This window comes from Zootoca vivipara, chromosome Z (assembly GCF_963506605.1).
Source record: "Zootoca vivipara chromosome Z, rZooViv1.1, whole genome shotgun sequence".
Lineage (NCBI taxonomy): Eukaryota > Metazoa > Chordata > Lepidosauria > Squamata > Lacertidae > Zootoca > Zootoca vivipara.
The window spans coordinates 69,980-91,054 of NC_083294.1; the positions used below are offsets into that span (position 1 = coordinate 69,980).

At 50.4% G+C, this 21,075-nt stretch overlaps 1 protein-coding gene across 1 annotated transcript in view; it reads right to left on the minus strand.

The window, feature by feature from the left end:
* Positions 1 to 5,706: 5,706 nt before the first annotated feature.
* The window catches only part of ENTPD2 (ectonucleoside triphosphate diphosphohydrolase 2), a 67,727-nt gene continuing 52,358 nt past the window's right edge, over positions 5,707 to 21,075 (minus strand). The window contains exons 5-9 of the mRNA XM_060270609.1: positions 20,062 to 20,292; positions 16,208 to 16,477; positions 14,241 to 14,360; positions 7,496 to 7,630; positions 5,707 to 6,300 (exon numbers count right to left, since the gene is read on the minus strand). Of these exons, the coding sequence (XP_060126592.1) occupies positions 6,097 to 6,300; positions 7,496 to 7,630; positions 14,241 to 14,360; positions 16,208 to 16,477; positions 20,062 to 20,292 (960 nt within the window). The 3' untranslated portion in view covers positions 5,707 to 6,096. The remainder of the gene's footprint in view (positions 6,301 to 7,495; positions 7,631 to 14,240; positions 14,361 to 16,207; positions 16,478 to 20,061; positions 20,293 to 21,075) is intronic.

Here is a 21,075-nt window from a genome sequence, read left to right on the forward strand (position 1 = left end):
CTGTTTTCAGACTACAATTCCCATCATTCCTGACCACTGGTCTTGCTAGCTAGGGATGATGGGAGTTGTAGTCCCAAAACGTCTGGAGGCACAAGGGTGGGAAACACTGCTCTAGTCTGGAAGTTACTAGTAGTCGTTCCTGATGGAAAACTGAAATACTCTCGGTCTCGCCGTGATTTTATAGTTACTGGTGATGATCAGTTGCTGAATACTAAAGCATGATCTATTATTATTATTATTATTTTTAGTAGTACATAGCGGCCGAGTTTTCCCTTTTCTCACGAGGAAGCCTATTCAGCATAAGGGAATTTCCCTTAAAAAAAAAGGGATAACTTGGCAGCTATGGTAGTAATAGTAGTAGTAGTAGTCATTAATACTAAACACTAAATACCCGCACGACTTTTTTTATTGCTATTAATGCTGATGGGTTTACTTCATACTAAGATTGTTTTCTGCTGCTCCAGAGAAGCGGACACGGAGCAGTGGATTCAAACTTCAAGAAAGAAGATTCCGCCTCGACATTAGGAAGAACTTCCTGACAGTCAGAGCTGTTCGGCAGTGGGATTTGCTGCCAAGGAGTGTGGTGGAGTCTCCTCCTTTGGAGGTCTTTAAGCAGAGGCTTGGCGGGCATATGTCAAGAATGCTTGGATGGTGTTTCCTGCTTGGCAGGGGGTTGGACTGGATGGCCCTTGGGGTCTCTTCCAACTCTAGGGTTCTATGAAATATATAAAAGGATGTCATATAGAGGAGGGAGAAAGGTTGTTTTCTGCTGCTCCAGAGAAGCGGACACGGAGCAATGGATTCAAACTTCAAGAAATAAGATTCCACCTCAACATTAGGAAGAACTTCCTGACAGTAAGGGCTGTTCGGCAGTGGGATTTGCTGCCAAGGAGTGTGGTGGAGTCTCCTTCTTGGGAGGTCTTTAAGCAGAGGCTTGACAGGCATATGTCAAGAATGCTTTGATGGTGTTTCCTGCTTGGCAGGGGGTTGGATTGGATGGCCCTTGGGGTCTCTTCCAACTCTAGGATTCTATGATTCTATGAAATCAGAAGCAGTGAAGGCGGTGAAGGTCCCGTGCGAGTGCCTGGAGGCGGTCGGAGGATGGATGGCGGCTAACAGATTGAGGTTGAATCCTGATAAGACAGAAGTGCTGTTTGTGGGGGACAGGTGGCGGGCGGGTGTGGAGGACTCCCTGGTCCTGAATGGGGTAACTGTGCCCCTGAAGGACCAGGTGCGCAGCCTGGGAGTCATTTTGGACTCACAGCTGTCCATGGAGGCGCAGGTCCATTCTGTGTCCAGGGCAGCTCCATCTGGGACGCAGGATGAGACCCTACCTGCCTGCGGACTGCCTCGCCAGAGTGGTGCATGCTCTAGTTATCTCAACATTAGGAAGAACTTCCTGACAGTAAGGGCTGTTCGGCAGTGGAATTTGCTGCCAAGGAGTGTGGTGGAGTCTCCTTCTTTGGAGGTCTTTAAGCAGAGGCTTGACAGGCATACACCAAGAATGCTTTGATGGTGTTTCCTGCTTGGCAGGGGGTTGGACTGGATGGCCCTTGGGGTCTCTTCCAACTCTACGATTCTATGATTAGGAAGAACTTCCAGACAGTAAGAGCTGTTCAGCAGTGGAATTTGCTGCCAAGGAGTGTGGTGGAGTCTCCTTCTTTGGAGGTCTTGAAGCAGAGGCTTGACAGGCATCTGTCAAGAATGCTTTGATGGTGTTTCCTGCTCGGCAGGGGGTTGGACTGGATGGCCCTTGGGGTCTCTTCCAACTCTAGGATTCTATGATTCACATACAACTGCATTTTGTTTTAAGAGTACAGAATATGCTAATGAGTTTTGGGGTGGGGAAGAAACCAATGAAAGGTTCCCTGTTTTGCACCAAGGTCTAGTCAGCCACGGTGAGACCAGGCTGCTGGACTAGATGAGCCACTGGCCTGACCCAGCAGGCCTTTCTTCTGCTGACAGTCAGAGCTGTTCGGCAGTGGGATTTGCTGTCAAGGAGTGTGGTGGAGTCTCCTTCCTTGGAGGTCTTTAAGCAGAGGCTTGACAGGCATATGTCAAGAATGCTTGGATGGTGTTTCCTGCTTGGCAGGGGGTTGGACTGGATGGCCCTTGGGGTCTCTTCCAACTCTACGATTCTATGATTAGGAAGAACTTCCTGACAGTAAGAGCTGTTCGGCAGTGGGATTTGCTGCCAAGGAGTGTGGTGGAGTCTCCTCCTTTGGAGGTCTTTAAGCAGAGGCTTGACAGGCATATGTCAAGGATGCTTGGATGGTGTTCCCTGCTCGGCAGGGGGTTGGACTGGATGGCCCTTGGGGTCTCTTCCAAGTCTATGATTCTATGATTCTATGATTAGGAAGAACTTCCTGACAGTAAGAGCTGTTCGGCAGTGGAATTTGCTGCCAAGGAGTGTGGTGGAGTCCCCTTCTATGATTCTTATGCTGTTACATGAGGGATCCATCACATGGGGGCGTATTGAATATAAAAACAGCCAAAAGTTGTGAAAGGGCGGGGAGATGTTTTCTCTCTCCATCCCTCATCAAATTATTTCAAATCAAATTAGTGCAGTATATTTAAATGCTGTTTCCCAGCTGCCCCCACCTGGGATTTTGGCGGAGCAATTTTCCATGGGGGGAAAAAAAATAGCGATTTCTTGATCCTGGAATTGCAGCTCCTCCTTCAGAGACTTTCAACCCACTTTCCCCTCCCTCCGTACAGTTCAGAGTTGCCAGGAAAGCAAGCAAATAATAATAATAATAATATTAATAATAATAATTTTTAAAATAAGTGGTGCATTCCTGCTACCCACCTTTACGCAGAAGCAAGCTCCGTTGAGTTCAGTGTGAAGCTCACGCCCAAGTAAGTGATATTTGTCATATATTTTATCATATATTATACAGTGGTGTCTCGCTTAACGAAGGCCTTGCTTAACGAACTTTCCGCTTGACGAAAGGATTTTTCGAGCGGAGGTTGCCTCGCCAGACGAATTCGTTTTACGAGAAATTCGTCTAGCGAATCGCGGTCTCCCATAGGAATGCATTGAAGTTCAATTAATGCGTTCCTATGGGCAAAAAAATGCATTGAAATTTTTTTTGCCCATAGGAACGCATTAATTGAACTTCAATGCATTCCTATGGGATTCGCTAGACGAATTTTCCGTAAAACGAATTCCAACTCGACGATTCTATGATTTCAGGCACACTGGTCTTTTTGTAACGCAAAAAGTTGGGTGTTTTTTCTCCCCCCCCCCAGTTCCCCCACCCGTCATTTCTTCTTCCCAGGTCTGGATCCTTGCCAAGCACATAGCATTCATGGCAGATTCAATATGAATCTAATTTTGTTTTGTTTTTTTTTGGGGGGGGGGTCCCTGAGCTTCAATAAGGAACAGATATGCAAGCAGAGAAGCGGGTGGAAGTCCAGAAAAGCCTTGCTTTCATCTGGGGTCCTTATTTTATTTGTTTTTAAATAGTTTTTATTGTTTAAAATCAGCAGAGCAACAAACACACACTTACGTATAAAAAGGAATAATAAGGTGGGGGGAGAATAATAAGGGGGGGGGAAATCAGCAATACAATAAAGAAGATCGATAAGAAAAAAGAAGAAGAGAAAAAGAAAAAGGGCAAGAAAAACCTTATTCTTACAATATTTCGCCGAAACTTATCCTCACAGATTTACAGAACAAATAAGAATATAAAAGAGATACATTCGTCACATCTACATATGGATACTTCCTGTCCCTTTTGTTGCACACTTTTCAATATTTAAGTTTCACAGGCTTATGTTAAGGATATCTCTTTTTCCTCCTCATTATTATTCTTATTCTTATTAATTATTATTAATAATAATTAATTATTATTAATTCTTATTATTCTTATTATTATTATTCTAATCTAATTCTATTTCTCTCAAGCACCATTCAATTCTTTCTATTATTCTAATCCTTTCTATTTCTCTCCAGCATCATTCAATTATTTCTATTATTCTCAGGGGCGTAGCCAGGATGAAAATCAGGGGGGGGCAAGGGGCGGGGAGCAAGGGGCGGGGCCAAGGGGCGGGGCGGGGCCACATCGGAGCAGCCCGAAATCGGGCTGCTCCCACTCCCTCCTCCCCCTCCGCGATCGGAAGGGACGAGGGGGAGCCAGGATCAGCCCGAAATCGGGCTGCTCCCACTCCCTCCTCCCCCTCCGCGATCGGAAGGGACGAGGGGGAGCCGGGATCAGCCCGAAATCGGGCTGCTCCGACTCCCTCCTGCCCCTCCGCGATCGGAAGGGACGACGGGGAGCCAGGATCAGCCCGAAATCGGGCTGCTCCCACTCCCTCCTCCCCCTCCGCGATCGGAAGGGACGAGGGGGAGCCAGGATCAGCCCGAAATCGGGATGCTCCGACTCCCTCCTGCCCCTCCGCGATCGGAAGGGACGACGGGGAGCCAGGATCAGCCCGAAATCGGGCTGCTCCCACTCCCTCCTCCCCCTCCGCGATCGGAAGGGACGAGGGGGAGCCAGGATCAGCCCGAAATCGGGCTGCTCCCACTCCCTCCTCCCCCTCCGCGATCGGAAGGGACGAGGGGGAGCCAGGAACAGCCCGAAATCGGGCTGCTCCCACTCCCTCCTCCCCCTCCGCGATCGGAAGGGGCGAGAGGGAGCCAGGATCAGCCCGAAATCGGGCTGCTCCGACTCCCTCCTGCCCCTCCGCGATCGGAAGGGACGAGGGGGAGCCAGGATCAGCCCGAAATCGGGCTGCTCCCACTCCCTCCTCCCCCTCCGCGATCGGAAGGGACGAGGGGGAGCCAGGATCAGCCCGAAATCGGGCTGCTCCCACTCCCTCCTCCCCCTCCGCGATCGGAAGGGACGAGGGGGAGCCGGGATCAGCCCGAAATCGGGTTGCTCCGACTCCCTCCTCCCCCTCCGCGATCGGAAGGGACGAGGGGGAGCCAGGATCAGCCCGAAATCGGGCTGCTCCCACTCCCTCCTCCCCCTCCGCGATCGGAAGGGACGAGGGGGAGCCAGGATCAGCCCGAAATCGGGCTGCTCCCACTCCCTCCTCCCCCTCCGCGATCGGAAGGGACGAGGGGGAGCCAGGATCAGCCCGAACAGCCAGCCAGGGAGAAGGGAGACGGCACCGGGCGGGCAGTGGGGCAGGCTGGCCAGTGGCTCTGCTTCTAGGGGGGGGCAATTGCCCCCTCCTGCCCCCCTCTGCCTACGCCCATGATTATTCTAATCCTTTCTATTTCTCTCCAGCCTCATTCCATATCCGTGAGTAGAGAGCTATTTGGGGAATATGTTTTTGAGATAGTTCTTATACACTCTCCACTTTTGTACGGGTATATCTCTCATTGCGTCTGTCAATCATGCCACCCAAATATAATTTAACATTTGGGTTTGCCAGTCTATTACTGTGGGCAGCGTCTCGCTCTTCCCATTTTTAGCTACCAGGATTCTCGCTGCGGTCGCGGCGTCTCGGCATAAAGATCTTATTTCCTTCTTTATTTCCGGCGGTAGGATATTTAAAAGGAACATTTCGGGCATTTTTTTTTTAAAATGTGATTTATTTTTTAAAAGTTTTAAAAACAAGTTTATTAATCAATTTAAAACTTTACATAAAACAAAAGCACATATAGTAATGGTACAACTCAAATATTTCCAATCTTACAAGTCATACCCATTTCCTATATCTACGTAAGTAAAAGCCCCCCTCCCCCCTCCCTGTTCCCCCCCCTTTTTTAAATGTGATTTTAAACGTTTTCTTTAGTTCTTCATATATCTCGTTCCAGTATTCTTTTCTCTTTTTGCAGGATCGCCACATCGTCTGGGGTCCTTATTAAAAGAACAAGCACAACTTCTTCCGGGAGTTGGGATTTCCAACGGCGATGTAAGAAAAGGAGGAAAGTCGACCGTTCATCGCAAGCCTCAGAGAAATGGTTCCTGGATCCAGAATCCGTCTCCGTCTCCTCTCCTTCCAGGTCGCAGTTGGGGTTTGGGGTGGGGGACTCCGCAGGGGGATTCCGAGCCCGCAAGCCACGGGGTTGGGCTGGGCGCTGGATCTGCCCATCCTCCCATATCAACCCCCGCCGTGCCTGCCGGGTTTCCCCGCCTGCTCTTACATCGCTCCCCGTCCCTTGGAGGATCTCAGCAGGCAGAAGATGCTGGCCAGCGTGGCCAGGATGATGGCGGCGAAGAGGAGGACCAGGCCAACCCAGGGGCCGTACGCCGTGCCCTTCCAGAATCCGGTCTCCTCGGCCGGGATCATGTTGGTGAGGTTCAGCATGTATCCCAGGGCCCAGCCGATGGATGCGTCCCCAGCCTGCGTGTAGGAAGAAAGGAACCGTTGCAAAAAAGACGCGCCGCGCATGGGCGTAGGCAGGGGTGGGCAGGAGGGGGCAGTTGCCCCCCCCTAGAGGCAGGGCTGCGGGCCAGCGCCCGGTGCCGTCTCCCTTCTCCCTGGCTGGCTGTGGGGCGGGTGGAGGGAAAGCCAGGGAGAAGGGAGACGGCCCTTCTCTCTGGCTGACTGTGGGGCGGGCGGGGGGAAAGCCAGGCAACCGCTTTGCGCGGCTCTGGGGCTTTCCCTCCGCCCGCCCCACAGCCAGCCAGGGAGAAGGGACCCTTCTCCCTAGCTGGCTGTGGGGCGGGCGGGGGGAAAGCCATCCAAATGCTTTGCGCGGCTCTGGGGCTCGCCCGGTGTCGTCTCCCTTCTCCCTGGCTGGCTGTGGGGCGGGTGGAGGGAAAGCCAGGGAGAAGGGAGACGTCCCTTCTAGCCGGCTGGCTGTGGGGCGGGCGGAGGGGAAGCCAGCCAAACGCTTTGCGCGGCTCTGGGGCTTTCCCTCCGCCCGCCCCACAGCCAGCCAGGGAGAAGGGACGTCTCCCTTCTCCCTGGCTGGCTGTGGGGCGGGCGGAGGGGAAGCCAGCCAAACGCTTTGCGCGGCTCTGGGGGCTTTCCCTCCGCCCGCCCCACAGCCAGCCAGGGAGAAGGGATGTCTCCCTTCTCCCTAGCTGGCTGTGGGGCGGGCGGGGGGAAAGCCAGGCAACCGCTTTGCGCGGCTCTGGGGCTTTCCCTCCGCCCGCCCCACAGCCAGCCAGGGAGAAGGGATGTCTCCCTTCTCCCTGGCTGGCTGTGGGGCGGGCGGGGGGGAAGCCAGCCAAACGCTTTGCGCGGCTCTGGGGTTGGACTGGATGGCCCTTGGGGTCTCTTCCAACTATGATTCTATGATTCTCTATGATTCTACCTCAACATTAGGAAGAACTTCCTGACAGTCAGAGCTGTTCGGCAGTGGGATTTGCTACCAAGGAGTCGGAGCAGCCCGATTTCGGGCCGATCCTGGCGCCCGCTGCCGTTCGAGGAGGGGGGTCAGAGCAGCTGCTCCGATCCCCTCCTCCCCCTCCGCGATGGCCGGGGCGGGCGGAGGGAAAGCTGGCAAGGGAGAAGGGAGGTTCCCTTGGCCCGCTGTGGCCCCGCCCCTGGCCCCGCCCAATTTTCATCCTGGCCACGCCCCTGCCCGTACCTTTTTCTGGAAGACGATGTTGGGGAAGGTGCCGTTGTCAAATTGGTAGCCCCGCGTGAGGATGAGGAAGATGAAGGTGGTCGCTGAGCAGTAATCGGGGAGCCTCTTCTCCAGGCCCGGCGCTTTCTCAAGAAGCTAGGGGTGCAGAAGGAGCATGGCGGGCAGAGACGAGGGGAAAAAAAAAGATGCTTAATGTTCTTCTCGAATGCAGAGCACAACTCTGAGCACCCCCTCCCAGCCTTCTCGGGTCCTGTGCTGCCCGAATCATAGAATCGTAGGCTCCACCACACTTCCTTGGCAGCCAATCCCACTGCCGAACAGCTCTGACTGTCAGGAAGTTCTTCTGTCACAGGGTACTCAACCCAACTCATTTCATTCTCCTACCAGGGGGCGTACCCAGAATCAAAATTAGGGGGGGGGCAAGGGACGGGAGGGGAGGGGCCCCAGTGGGGATGTGGGCGGGGCTACGCGGCCTTCCGAGGAGGCGGCCCCAGGCTCCCGCTCCCGGCGCGAAGCTCCGGGGGCGCGCGGGGGACGCGAGCCTGTGGCCGCCTCCTCCGCTTACGCTCCCCGTGCGCCCCTCAGCCTTTTGCTTCTGGGGGGGCAGTTGCCCCCTCCTGCCCCCCCCGCCTACGCCCATGTCTCCTACCCCAGACTCACTGGCTTGCGGGGTTTCCTGTGAGGAAGTGCAGCCATCATGGCTGAAAAAGACCCCCTCATCCCTGTGCTCAGAGCCGTCTTCTAATCTCGGTTCTATCGCCCACAGAATTTGTGCGAATGTTAGGGATGTGGATTGGGATATATTATTAGAATCATAGAATCGCAGAGTTGGAAGAGACCCCGAGGGCCATCCAGTCCAACCCCCTGCCAAGCAGGAAACACCACCCAAGCATTCTTGACATATGCCTGTCAAGCCTCCGCTTAAAGACCTCCAAAGAAGGAGACTCCACCACACTTCCTTGGTAGCAAATCCCACTGCCGAACAGCTCTTACTGTCAGGAAGTTCTTCCTAATCATAGAATCCTAGAGTTGGAAGAGACCACAAGGGCCATCCCGTCGAACCCCCTGCCGAGCAGGAAACACCATCCAAGCATTCCTGACATATGCCTGTCAAGCCTCCGCTTAAAGACCTCCAAAGAAGGAGACTCCACCACACTCCTTGGCAGCAAATCCCACTGCCGAACAGCTCTTATTGTCAGGAAGTTCTTCCTAATCATAGAATCCTAGAGTTGGAAGAGACCCCAAGGGCCATCCAGTCCAACCCCCTGCCAAGCAGGAAACACCATCAAAGCATTCTTGACATATGCCTGTCAAGCCTCTGCTTAAAGGCCTCCAAAGAAGGAGACTCCACCACACTTCCTTGGCAGCAAATCCCACTGCCGAACAGCTCTGACTGTCAGGAAGTTCTTCCTAATGTTGAGGTGGTTAAGTTCTTCCTAATGTTGAGGTGGAATCTTCAAAGCAACAGGAGTCCTGTTGCTTAAACCAAGGTATATGAGAGCTGCCTGCGGGTATTCATAAGAGGGACAGACAGTGGCACTTTGCGTGTGCTCAGAGGCTACTCCCCTTGCTCAGGGAAACACAATAGGATCCAGCCCCAGGGGATCCACTTTCAGTCCTGCTTCCTTTCTGTGTGTGCATTTGGCAAGCCTTTAACTATGGATTCCCTAAATTAAATTCATAGAATCATGGAATCCTAGAGTTGGAAGAGACCACAAGGGCCATCCAGTCCAACCCCCTGCCAAGCAGGAAACACCATCAAAGCATTCTTGACAGATGCCTGTCAAGCCTCTGCTTAAAGACCTCCAAAGAAGGGGACTCCACCACACTCCTTGGCAGCAAATCCCACTGCCGAACAGCTCTTACTGTCAGGAAGTTCTTCCTAATCATAGAATCCTAGAGTTGGAAGAGACCACGAGGGTCATCCAGTCCAACCCCCTGCCGAGCAGGAAACACCATCAAAGCATTCTTGACATATGCCTGTCAAGCCTCCGCTTAAAGACCTCCAAAGAAGGAGACTCCACCACACTCCTTGGCAGCAAATCCCACTACCGAACAGCTCCGACTGTCAGGAAGTTCTTCCTAATGTTGAGGTGGAATCTTCTTTCTTGCAGTTTGAATCCATTGCTCCGTGTCCGCTTCTCTGCCCTGGGAAGTAGGTTAGGCCAGGCACCCCCAAACTTCGGCCCTCCAGATGTTTTGGACTACAATTCCCATCATCTCTGACCACTGGTCCTGTTAGCTAGGGATCATGGGAGTTGTAGGCCAGGCATCCCCAAACTTCGGCCCTCCAGATGTTTTGGACTACAATTCCCATCATCTCTGACCACTGGTCCTGTTAGCTAGGGATCATGGGAGTTGTAGGCCCAAACATCTGGAGGGCCACAGTTTGGGGACGCCTGGGTTAGGCTAAGTGAGAGAGTGAGTCACTCACTCACTCACTCACTCACTCCATGTGAGCTTCCCAGCTCAGGATCGTGCCCCAACACCATCCGCTGGTCTTCAACCGATGGGTTGGGACCTGCCAGTGGGTCACACAGCCTGATCCAAGGAGAGTCACAGCAGAAGTATTAAAAGAAAAGATTAATAAATAAGATTCCTTCAGTAGCACCTTAAAGACCAACTAAGTTCTTATTTTGGTATGAGCTTTCGTGTGCATGCACACTTCGTCAGATACACTAGAAACAGAAGTGTCAGACCCTTATATATATTCAGAGGGTGGTGGGTGGGAATGGGTGATGGGCTGATGGGAGTGGTAAACCTGTAGATGGCTGTTAACGACTGCTGATGACTGCAATTAGTCCTAAGGGCTGAGGCGCTAAAGAAAGCTTGATCATGCATAATGAGATAAGAATCCAATGTCTTTGTTCAAACCAGGTCCCTCCATGGTTTTGAGCTTGGGGATAAGTTGCAATTCAGCAGCTTCTCTTTCCAGTCTATTTCTGAAATTCTTTTGTAGTAAGACAGCTACTTTGAGAAAGCTTGATCATGCATAATGAGATAAGAATCCGATGTCTTCGTTCATCCCAGGCGGCTCCGTGGTTTTCAGCTTGGGAATGAGTTCCAATTCAGCAACTTCTCTTTTTCCAGTCTGTTCCTGAAATTTCTCCGCAATAAAACAGCTGCTTTGAGATCTAGTATAGAATGTCCTGGGAGATTGAAGTGTTCTCCTCCTGGTTTCTCTGTCTTGTGGTTCCCGATGTCAGATTTACGTCCATTTATCCTTTGGCATAGTAGGGTTTGGCCTGCTTGTCCAATATAGAGAGCTGAAGGGCACCGTTGGCATTGGATGGCATACACAATGTTAGAAGAGGAGCAATTCAATAGTCCTGAGATGGGATGTTGGATGTTGTTGGGGCCAGTAATGGTGTTGTCCGGGTGGATGTGGCAGCAAAGTTGGCATCTGGGTTTATTGCCGGCTCTGGTACCAGTGTCCATGTTAAGTCTGGTGGTTGTATTATTGTGGGTGAGGAGTTGTTGAAGATTGGGTGGCTGTCTGTAGGCAATGAAAGCGGACACGGAGCAACGGATTCAAACTACAAGAAAGAAAATTCCACCTCAACATTAGGAAGAACTTCCTGACAGTAAGAGCTGTTCGGCAGTGGGATTTGCTGCCAAGGAGTGTGGTGGAGTCTCCTTCTTTGGAGGTCTTTAAGCAGAGGCTTGACAGGCATATGTCAGGAATGCTTGGATGGTGTTTCCTGCGCGGCAGGGGGTTGGACTGGATGACCCTTGTGGTCTCTTCCAACTCTATGATTCTATGATTCTATGATTCTATGATTCTATGATTCTATGATTCTATGATTCTATGATTCTATGATTCTATGATTCTATGATTCTATGATTCTATGATTCTATGATTCAGAGCTTGAGAAAGGGAGCTGTCATTGTCCAGGAGAGGCTGTAGATCTCGGATGATGCGCTGTACTGTTTTAACTCGGGAGCTGTATGTGACGACTAGTGGTGTTCTGTTATTTTCTTTTTTGGGGTCTGTCTTGCAGCAGGTTCTCCCTAGGTATCAGTCTGGCTCTGTTGTTTAACTTCATCAGGTGGATATTTTAGTTCTAAAAAGGTTTGCTGAGGATCTCTTAGGTGAGATTCTCTGTCTGTAGAGTTGGAACAGATACCGTATTACCGTGTTTCTCATATTTTAAGGCATCCCCCAAAAATAAGCCACGACAGGATTTCTAAGGGTTGGTGAAAAATAAGACATACCCCGAAAATAAGCCATGTCGTGTAGCCCCGACCGAGCGAGAGGCGAAGGCGCGGGACCCAGCAGGAGCTCCCTGCCTGCTTCCCCGAGCCGTCGCGCATCGGGGGACAGAGCCGAAGATCGGCGGGCGCTGTTTGCTGGGCTTGACAAGCCCGGCAAACAGCGCCCGCCGACCTGTGCTGTGTGACAGGCGGGGGTGGGGGAGAAGCGGAGATCGTTCTCCGCTCTCCGCCCACCCCCGCCTGTCACCGAAGATCGGCGGGCGCTGTTTGCTGGGCTTGACAAGCCCGGCAAACAGCGCCCGCGTGCACTTTATTAAAAAATAAGACATCCCTCAAAAATGAGCCATGTCGTGTTTTTTTGAAGAAAAAATTAATATAAGACATGACTTATAATATGAGAAACACGGTACCAAGCTTAAAACCATGGAAGCACCTGGGATGAATAGAGACATGGGATTCTTATCTCACTATGCATGATCAAGCTTTCTTGAGCCTCAGCCCTTGTTTTCCCCCCTCAGGACCTATTGCAGTCATCAGCAGTCGTTAACAGCCATCAACAGGTTTACCACTCCCATCAGCCCTTGTTTTCCCCCCTCAGGACCTATTGCAGTCATCAGCAGTCGTTAACAGCCATCAACAGGTTTACCACTCCCATCAGCCCATCTCCCATTCCCACCCACCCCCACCACCCTCTGTATATATATATATAGGGTCTGACACTTCTGTTTCTAGTGTATCTGAAGAAGTGTGCATGCACACCAAAACTCATACCAAAATATAAACTTAGTTGGTCTTTAAGGTGCTACCGAAGGGATTTTTTTTATTTCGCTTCGACTCAGACCAACACGGCTACCTACCTGTAACTAGAAAAGATTAAGAAGAGGGCAACCAAAATGGTCAAGGGCCTGGAAACGATGCCTTATGAGGAACGGCTTAGGGAGCTGGGTATGTTTAGCCTGGAGAAGAGAAGGTTAAGGGGTGATATGATAGCCATGTTCAAATATATAAAAGGATGTCATATGGAGGAGGGAGAAAGGTTGTTTTCTGCTGCTCCAGAGAAGCGGACACGGAGCAATGGATTCAAGCTACAAGAAAGAAAATTCCACCTCAACATGAGGAAGAACTTCCTGACAGTAAGAGCTGTTCGGCAGTGGGATTTGCTGCCAAGGAGTGTGGTGGAGTCTCCTTCTTTGGAGGTCTTTAAGCAGAGGCTTGACAGGCCATCTGTCAGGAATGCTTGGATGGTGTTTCCTGCTTGGCAGGGGGTTGGACTGGATGGCCCTTGTGGTCTCTTCCAACTCTAGGAATCTATGATTCTATGAATCTAACTCCAGCCTGATGTGCAGGGATGCCGGTTAACATGGGAATTAAAGGAAAAGGTAAAGGGACCCCTGACCATTAGGTCCAGTCATGACCGACTCCTGATTATATATATATATATATATATATATATATATATATATATATATATATATAAGGATGTCATATAGAGGAGGGAGATAGGTTGTTTTCTGCTGCTCCAGAGAAGCGGACACGGAGCAATGGATTCAAACTTCAAGAAAGAAGATTCCACCTCAACATTAGGAAGAACTTCCTGACAGTAAGAGCTGTTCGGCAGTGGAATTTGCTGCCAAGGAGTGTGGCGGAGTCTCCTTCTTTGGAGGTCTTTAAGCAGAGGCTTGACAGCCATCTGTCAAGAATGCTTTGATGGTGTTTCCTGCTTGGCAGGGGGTTGGACTGGATGGCCCTTGGGGGTCTCTTCCAACTCTAGGATTCTATGATTCTATGAAACTACAAGAAAGAAGATTCCACCTCAACATTAGGAAGAACTTCCTGACAGTAAGAGCTGTTCGGCAGTGGAATTTGCTGCCCAGGAGTGTGGCGGAGTCTCCTTCTTTGGAGGTCTTTAAGCAGAGGCTTGACAGCCATCTGTCAGGAATGCTTGGATGGTGTTTCCTGCTTGGCAGGGGGTTGGACTGGATGGCCCTCGGGGTCTCTTCCAACTCTATGCTTCTATGAATAGGAAGAACTTCCTGACAGTAAGAGCTGTTCGGCAGTGGAATTTGCTGCCCAGGAGTGTGGTGGAGTCTCCTCCTTTGGAGGTCTTGAAGCAGAGGCTTGACAGGCCATCTGTCAGGAATGCTTGGATGGTGTTTCCTGCTTGGCAGGGGGTTGGACTGGATGGCCCTTGGGGTCTCTTCCAACTCTAGGATTCTATGATTAGCATATAGGTAAACAGGATTAACCATAGCTGCCAAGTTCTCCCTTTTTTTAAGGGATTTTCCCTTATGCTGAATAGGCTTCCTCGCGAGAAAAGGGAAAACCTGGCAGCTATGATGTTTGGGTCAAGTTGGGTTCTGGGTCTAAGAAGGGCAGATGTACCTGCACTATATATATATCATGCTACCCTATAGCTGAAAATTGAAATCTTTTGAAATATCAGATTTCTTCCTAAACCACGGGGACCTTAATGTCCGGTTCGGGCTTCGGTTTGCATCGGAAAAGCCCCCCTCCTTACGAGGAAACCCACCTCGGACCACGTTGCGCTGCAGATCTCATGGGCAGCCTGCTCAAGGTCACTCGGCATGGCCACCCGTCTCTTCATTTGCGTCCGGATGAAGTCCACGGTGTAGAAAAAGGCGGAGAAGGCCTGTTGAGGAGGAGGAGGGAGAGGGAGAAAGTGAGGAGGGTGTGGCATAAACCAGTGTTTCCCAACCAGTGTGCCTCCCGATGTTTTGGGACTACGACTCCCATCGTTCCTGACCACTGGTCTGGCTAGCTAGGGATGACGGGAGTCGTAGTCCCCAAACATCTGGAGGCACACTGGTTGGGAAAGACTGAATCCTAGTCCAGGGTTTCTCAACCAGTGGGCCTCCAGATGTTTTGGGACTACAACTCCCATCGTTCCTAAGCCGTTCCTACGATGCTTTATTTTGTGTGTGTTTTATTGGTCTTTGACTGTGAGGGTTGCCAGACTCAAGAGAGGACAGGACTTCTGTGCCTTTGATTGCCCTGCTCTCTTTTGAGTCGGGAAACCGTCAAGAGCAGGCATGGTTTTGGCCTACAACTCCCATGATCCCTAGCTAAGAGGACCAGTGGTCAGGGGTGATGGGAATTGTAGTCCAAAACATCTGGAGGGCCTGCTCAAGAGAAACCAGCAGACCCTTGGTTTCATTTCCAAGCAAAGGGTCTGTTGGTTTCTCTTGAAGGTTTCCGGACTCAAAAGAGAGCAGGGCAATTCAAGGCGCACAAGTCCTGTCCTCTCTTGAGTCTGGCAACCCTCTTGACCAGGCATCCCCAAACTGCGGCCCTCCAGATGTTTTGGCCTACAACTCCCATGATCCCTAGCTAACAGGACCGGCGGTCGGGGATGATGGGAATCGTAGTCCAAAACATCTGGAGGGCCGAAGTTTGGGGATGCCTGCTCTTGACTGTAATCAACAATTCATTCATTTGGATTACTTAAGTGAAGACCCGCCTCTCTGTTTTCTAGTTTCGGGGATTTTGTAAAATACTGCCCTCTCTACTGGGGAGTGTTTGGATAACACCCCATTTCCACCCAAACAATTGGGGATATTAGGTAAATAAAAATCATAGAATCATAGAATCCTAGAGTTGGAAGAGACCCCAAGGGCCATCCAGTCCAACCCCCTGCCAAGCAGGAAACACCATCAAAGCATTCTTGACATATGCCTGTCAAGCCTCTGCTTAAAGGCCTCCAAAGAAGGAGACTCCACCACACTCCTTGGTAGCAAATCCCACTGCCGAACAGCTCTTACTGTCAGGAAGTTCTTCCTAATCATAGAATCATAGAGTTGGAAGAGACCACAAGGGCCATCCAGTCCAACCCCCTGCCGAGCAGGAAACACCATCAAAGCATTCTTGACATATGCCTGTCAAGCCTCTGCTTAAAGGCCTCCAAAGAAGGAGACTCCACCACACTCCTTGGCAGCAAATTCCACTGCCGAACAGCTCTTACTGTCAGGAAGTTCTTCCTAATGTTTAGGTGGTTATACTATTAGAATCATAGAATCATAGAGTTGGAAGAGACCCCAAGGGCCATCCAGTCCAACCCCCTGCCAAGCAGGAAACACCATCCAAGCATGCACACGAAAGGGAAGTGCGCATGCACACGAAAGCTCATACCAAAATAAAAGAAAAAACTGAGTTGGTCTTTAAGGTGCTACTGAAGGGATTTTTTTTTATTTTACTTCGACCCGGACCAACACGGCTACCTACCAGTAACCTTAAAAAAAAGGGATAACTTGGCAGCTATGCTAGGGGCTTAACCTGCAAAGCAAGCGCTCTAGCACCAAGCTACAGCCCTCCCCCTGAAATCCTTTGCAAGACCCCGATGAATTGGCGGCAAAGGCAATGCGCTCTGCACATGCCCGGAGGCGCCCTTTCCCATCTGTCCTTTGTTTTATTCTGCTCTTTATTTGAGCCCAGGCTCAAAGTTTGGCCTCCCATGACCTTCCGCCGCCTTGAGCTACTCACGATGAAGTTCCCCGCGACGCTTGGCTGGAAGGTTTGGTCGAAGGAGCAGTGGGAATAGGGGCAGGCCGTGAACTGGAAGAGGCTGTCGACGTGCCGGAGGCATTTGGCCGCGTCCCCAGAGCCGCTCATGTTGACCATAGCGGTGGGGAAGTAGTTGGCCGGCTTCTCCGCTTCGGTGCACGGCGAGTCGTAGACGCTTCCCACCGTGAAGTTCTTCCCGTATCCTACGGGCCAACAGGGGTTGCTCAGCTGGAGGGCGTACCTTTCGGCCTGTGGCGGGTGAAAAGAAGCAGCCTGAGTCAACCAGCCGAACATCGGGCCCTTTGGGATTCTCTGGAGTTTGAGACACCTGGCTTGAGAGCAGTACATGTGAAAAGGATCCAGGAGTCTTGGTAGACCACAAACTTGACATGAGTCAGCAGTGTGATGCAGCAGCTCAAAAAGCCAATGCAATTCTGGGCTGCATCAAGAGGAGTATAGCATCTAGATCGAGGGAAGTAATAGGACCACTGTATTCTGCTCTGGTCAGACCTCACCTGGAGTACTGTGTCCAGTTCTGGGCACCCCAGTTCAAGAAGGATACGGACAAGCTGGAACGTGTCCAGAAGAGGGCAACCGAAATGGTCCAAGGCCTGGAAACGATGCCTTATGAGGAACGGCTTAGGGAGCTGGGTATGTTTAGCCTGGAGAAGAGAAGGTTAAGGGGTGATATGATAACCATGTTCAAATATATGAAAGGATGTCATATAGAGGAGGGTGAAAGGTTGTTTTCTGCTGCTCCAGAGAAGCGGACACGGAGCAATGGATTCAAACTTCAAGAAAGAAGATTCCACCTCAACATGAGGAAGAACTTCCTGACAGTAAGGGCTGTTCGGCAGTGGAATTTGCTGCCAGTTCTGGGCACCACAGTTCAAGAAGGAGACTGACAAGCTGGAACGTGTCCAGAAAAGGGCAACCAAAATGGTCAAAGGCCTGGAAACGATGCCTTATGAGGAACGGCTTAGGGAGCTGGGTATGTTTAGCCTGGAGAAGAGAAGGTGAAGATTTCAAAAGATTGGAAGAAATTTAAAATATATATAGGGAATGTATTTGACAACTAGATTTTGAACATCCAGGAAAATAAAGAAGTTAAGGCAATAGGGAGATAAACAGAAGATTGAAAGGGAGAAATTTTGGTAGATGATAAAAAGATGAAATTTTGAAGTGTTAAAGGGATTATATGATGGGTAAGAAAGATGATTTAGAAACTGCTACAGAAGTTTATAAAAATGAAAATCAGATAGTGGGGAATTGGGGAAGCCTAAGGACAATGAATACTAAAATGGATTAGAGATGATGTATTTTCTTTTTGTTACATGTTGTTTGATCTTTGTATTTTTGTATCTTGATATTTTCTTTTGTATTTGTAATTTTGTATCTTGTATTTCTTTGTGTATGTTTTCTTTGATATGTGTTGATAAAATACTTAATAAAAAATATATAAAAAAAAAGAGAAGAGAAGGTGAAGGGGTGATATGATAACCATGTTCAAATATATAAAAGGATGTCATATAGAGGAGGGAGAAAGATTGTTTTCTGCTGCTCCAGAGAGGCGGACACGGAGCAACGGATTCCAACTACAAGAAAGAAAATTCCACCTCAACATTAGGAAGAACTTCCTGACAGTCAGAGCTGTTGGGCAGTGGGATTTGCTGCCAAGGAGTGTGGTGGAGTCTCCTTCTTTGGAGGTCTTTAAGCGGAGGCTTGACAGCCATCTGTCAGGAATGCTTGGATGGTGTTTCCTGCTTGGCAGGGGGTTGGACTGGATGGCCCTTGGGGTCTCTTCCAACTCTATGATTCTATGATTCTATGATTCTACTATCATTGAATTGTCGTGTTGGGAGGGACCCCCAAGAGTCACCCAGTCCGACCCCCTGCAATGCAGGAATCTCAACTGAAGAATCCCGGGCAGGCAGCCAAGGAAGGGAAGTCCAGAGGGAGACACTTCCACTCTCAAACCACTGTCTTACCACTGGGAATGTTGTGCTAGGATGGCACCCTCCAGATGTTTCTGGCCCGCAACTCTCACCGTTCCCGATCATTGGCCACGCTGGCTGGGACTGATGGAAGTCCAAAAATAAGTCATGTCAGACTAATCTGATCTCATTTTTTGACAGAACGACAAGCCTGGTAGATGAAGGGAACGCTGTGGATGTAGCCTATCTTGATTTCAGCCAGGCCTTTGACAAGGTGCCCCATGATATTCTTGTAAAGAAGCTGGTGAAATGCGGGCTAGACAATGCTACCATTCGGTGGATTTGGAACTGGCTGGCTGACCGAACCCAAAGGGTGCTCATCAATGGCTCCTCCTCATCCTGGAGAGTAGTGACTAGTGGGAAGAACCACAGGGTTCTGTCTTGGGCCCAGTCTTATTCAACATCTTGATCAACGACTTGGATGATGGGCTTGAGGGCATCCTGAGCAAGTTTGCAGATGACACCAAATGGGGAGGGGTGGCTAACACCCCAGAGGACAGGATCACACTTCCAAATGACCTTAACAGGTTAGACAACTGGGCCAAAGCAAACAAGATGAATTTTAACAAGGAGAAATGTACGGTACTACACTTGGGCAGAAAAAATGAAAGGCACAAATACAGGATGGGGGACACCTGGCTTGAGAGCAGTACATGTGAAAAGGATCTCGGAGTCTTGGTAGATCACAGACTTGACATGAGTCAACAATGTGATGCAGCAGCTCAAAAAGCCAATGCAATTCTGGGCTGCATCAATAGGAGTATAGCATCTAGATCAAGGGAAGTAATAGGACCACTGTATTCTGCTCTGGTCAGACCTCACCTGGAGTACTGTGTCCAGTTCTGGGCACCACAGTTCAAGAAGGATACTGACCAGCTGGAACGTGTCCAGAAGAGGGCAACCCAAATGGTCAAAGGCCTGGAAACGATGCCTTAGGAGGAACGGCTTAGGGAGCTGGGTATGTTTAGCCTGGAGAAGAGAAGGTTAAGGGGTGATATGATAGCCATGTTCAAATATACGAAAGGATGTCATATGGAGGAGGGAGAAAGGTTGTTTTCTGCTGCTCCAGAGAAGCGGACACGGAGCAATGGATTCAAACTTCAAGAAAGAAGATTCCACCTCAACATTAGGAAGAACTTCCTGACAGTAAGAGCTGTTCAGCAGTGGAATTTGCTGCCAAGGAGTGTGGTGGAGTCTCCTTCTTTGGAGGTCTTTAAGCAGAGGCTTGACAGGCATATGTCAGGAATGCTTTGATGGTGTTTCCTGCTTGGCAGGGGGTTGGACTGGATGGCCCTTGTGGTCTCTTCCAACTCTATGATTCTATGATTCTATGACTGGCCCAGTCCTCCCTACCCAACCCTAAATCATTTGCCCTAAAGAGATTCCTGTAGGAGATAGGACTGTGGGGGGCATGGGGGGTGATGGCCCTGGTGTCAAAGAGAGTCTTCCAGAATTCAAGGAACTTGGGAACAGGTAGCGATGGCCACCAACCTGGATGCCTTTAAATTGGACACATTCATGGAGGAGAGGGTTACCAATGGCTACTAGGTACAAAGTCTGTATTCTGCCTCCATGCTCGGAGGCTGCAATATCGGTTGCTGTTTGGACTCTACTTGAGGGTTTCCCATTGAGGCACCTGGCCAGCCGCTGTGAAAACAGCATGCTGGGCTAGCTGGGGCCATTGGCCTGACCCAGCAAGTACTTCGTATGTTCTTATGGCCTCCAGCCCTACTCCCTTACCTTCAGCACCTTGGACAGAAGCCTCTTCAGGACCTTGAAAATTAAACATTATTATTATTATTATTATTATTATTATTATTATTATTATTACTCCCTTACCTTCAGCACCTTGGACAGAAGCCTCTTCAGGATCTGGTCCCTGCCATAGCAGAGGAAGCTGTGCGTGTAGACCTTGTACGTCTGCCCGTAGAGCCGCAGCGTCGCCTCGTTGGCAGGGCGGCTCTCGATAACCTCCGGTGTCTCAAAGGTGATTTGGGTGGAAGCTCCCCCCAGGTCCATGGCGCCCAGGGTCTTCTTCTTGGGACGGACCCAGCGTCCAATCCATCCGTACTGAATTAAAAGGAACAAGGATGGTCATCGACTTAGTTTGCCAGAGCCCCAGAACGCTCAGCCTTGGTTTTTTTCCCTCCGCATGGTGGAGTTTCCTTGGCAGACGTTGGCGGACCAACTCCCCTCGCCCCTGGGCATTGGGGCCTGCAGGCAAAAACCGAATTATCTTGACTTTAGACTGAACCCCCGAGAAAGAAGGGCATTTTCGTTGGCCAGGTTCAACGCAAACCCATCGAATCTGCAGTGGGATTTGCTGCCAAGGAGTGTGGTGGAGTCTCCTTCTTTGGAGGTCTTGAAGCGGAGGCTTGACAGGCATATGTCAAGAATGCTTGGATGGTGTTTCCAGCTCGGCAGGGGGTTGGACTGGATGGCCCTTGGGGTCTCTTCCAACTCTAGGATTCTATGATTCAATGGATTCAAACTTCAAGAAAGAAGATTCCACCTCAACATCAGGAAGAACTTCCTGACAGTAAGAGCTGTTCGGCAGTGGGATTTGCTGCCAAGGAGTGGGGTGGAGTCTCCTTCTCTGGAGGTCTTTAAGCAGAGGCTTGACAGGCATATGTCAAGAATGCTTGGATGGTGTTTCCTGCTTGGCAGGGGGTTGGACTGGATGGCCCTTGGGGTCTCTTCCAACTCTAGGATTCTATGATTCTATAAGGGCCTTTTCGTTGGCCAGGTTCAACGCAAACCCATCGAACCTCCTGCGGCTGAAAGGATCCGTCCGTGTCATGACCCCCAGGTGGAAAGCCTTCTACACAGGGGCGTAGCCAGGATGAAAATTAG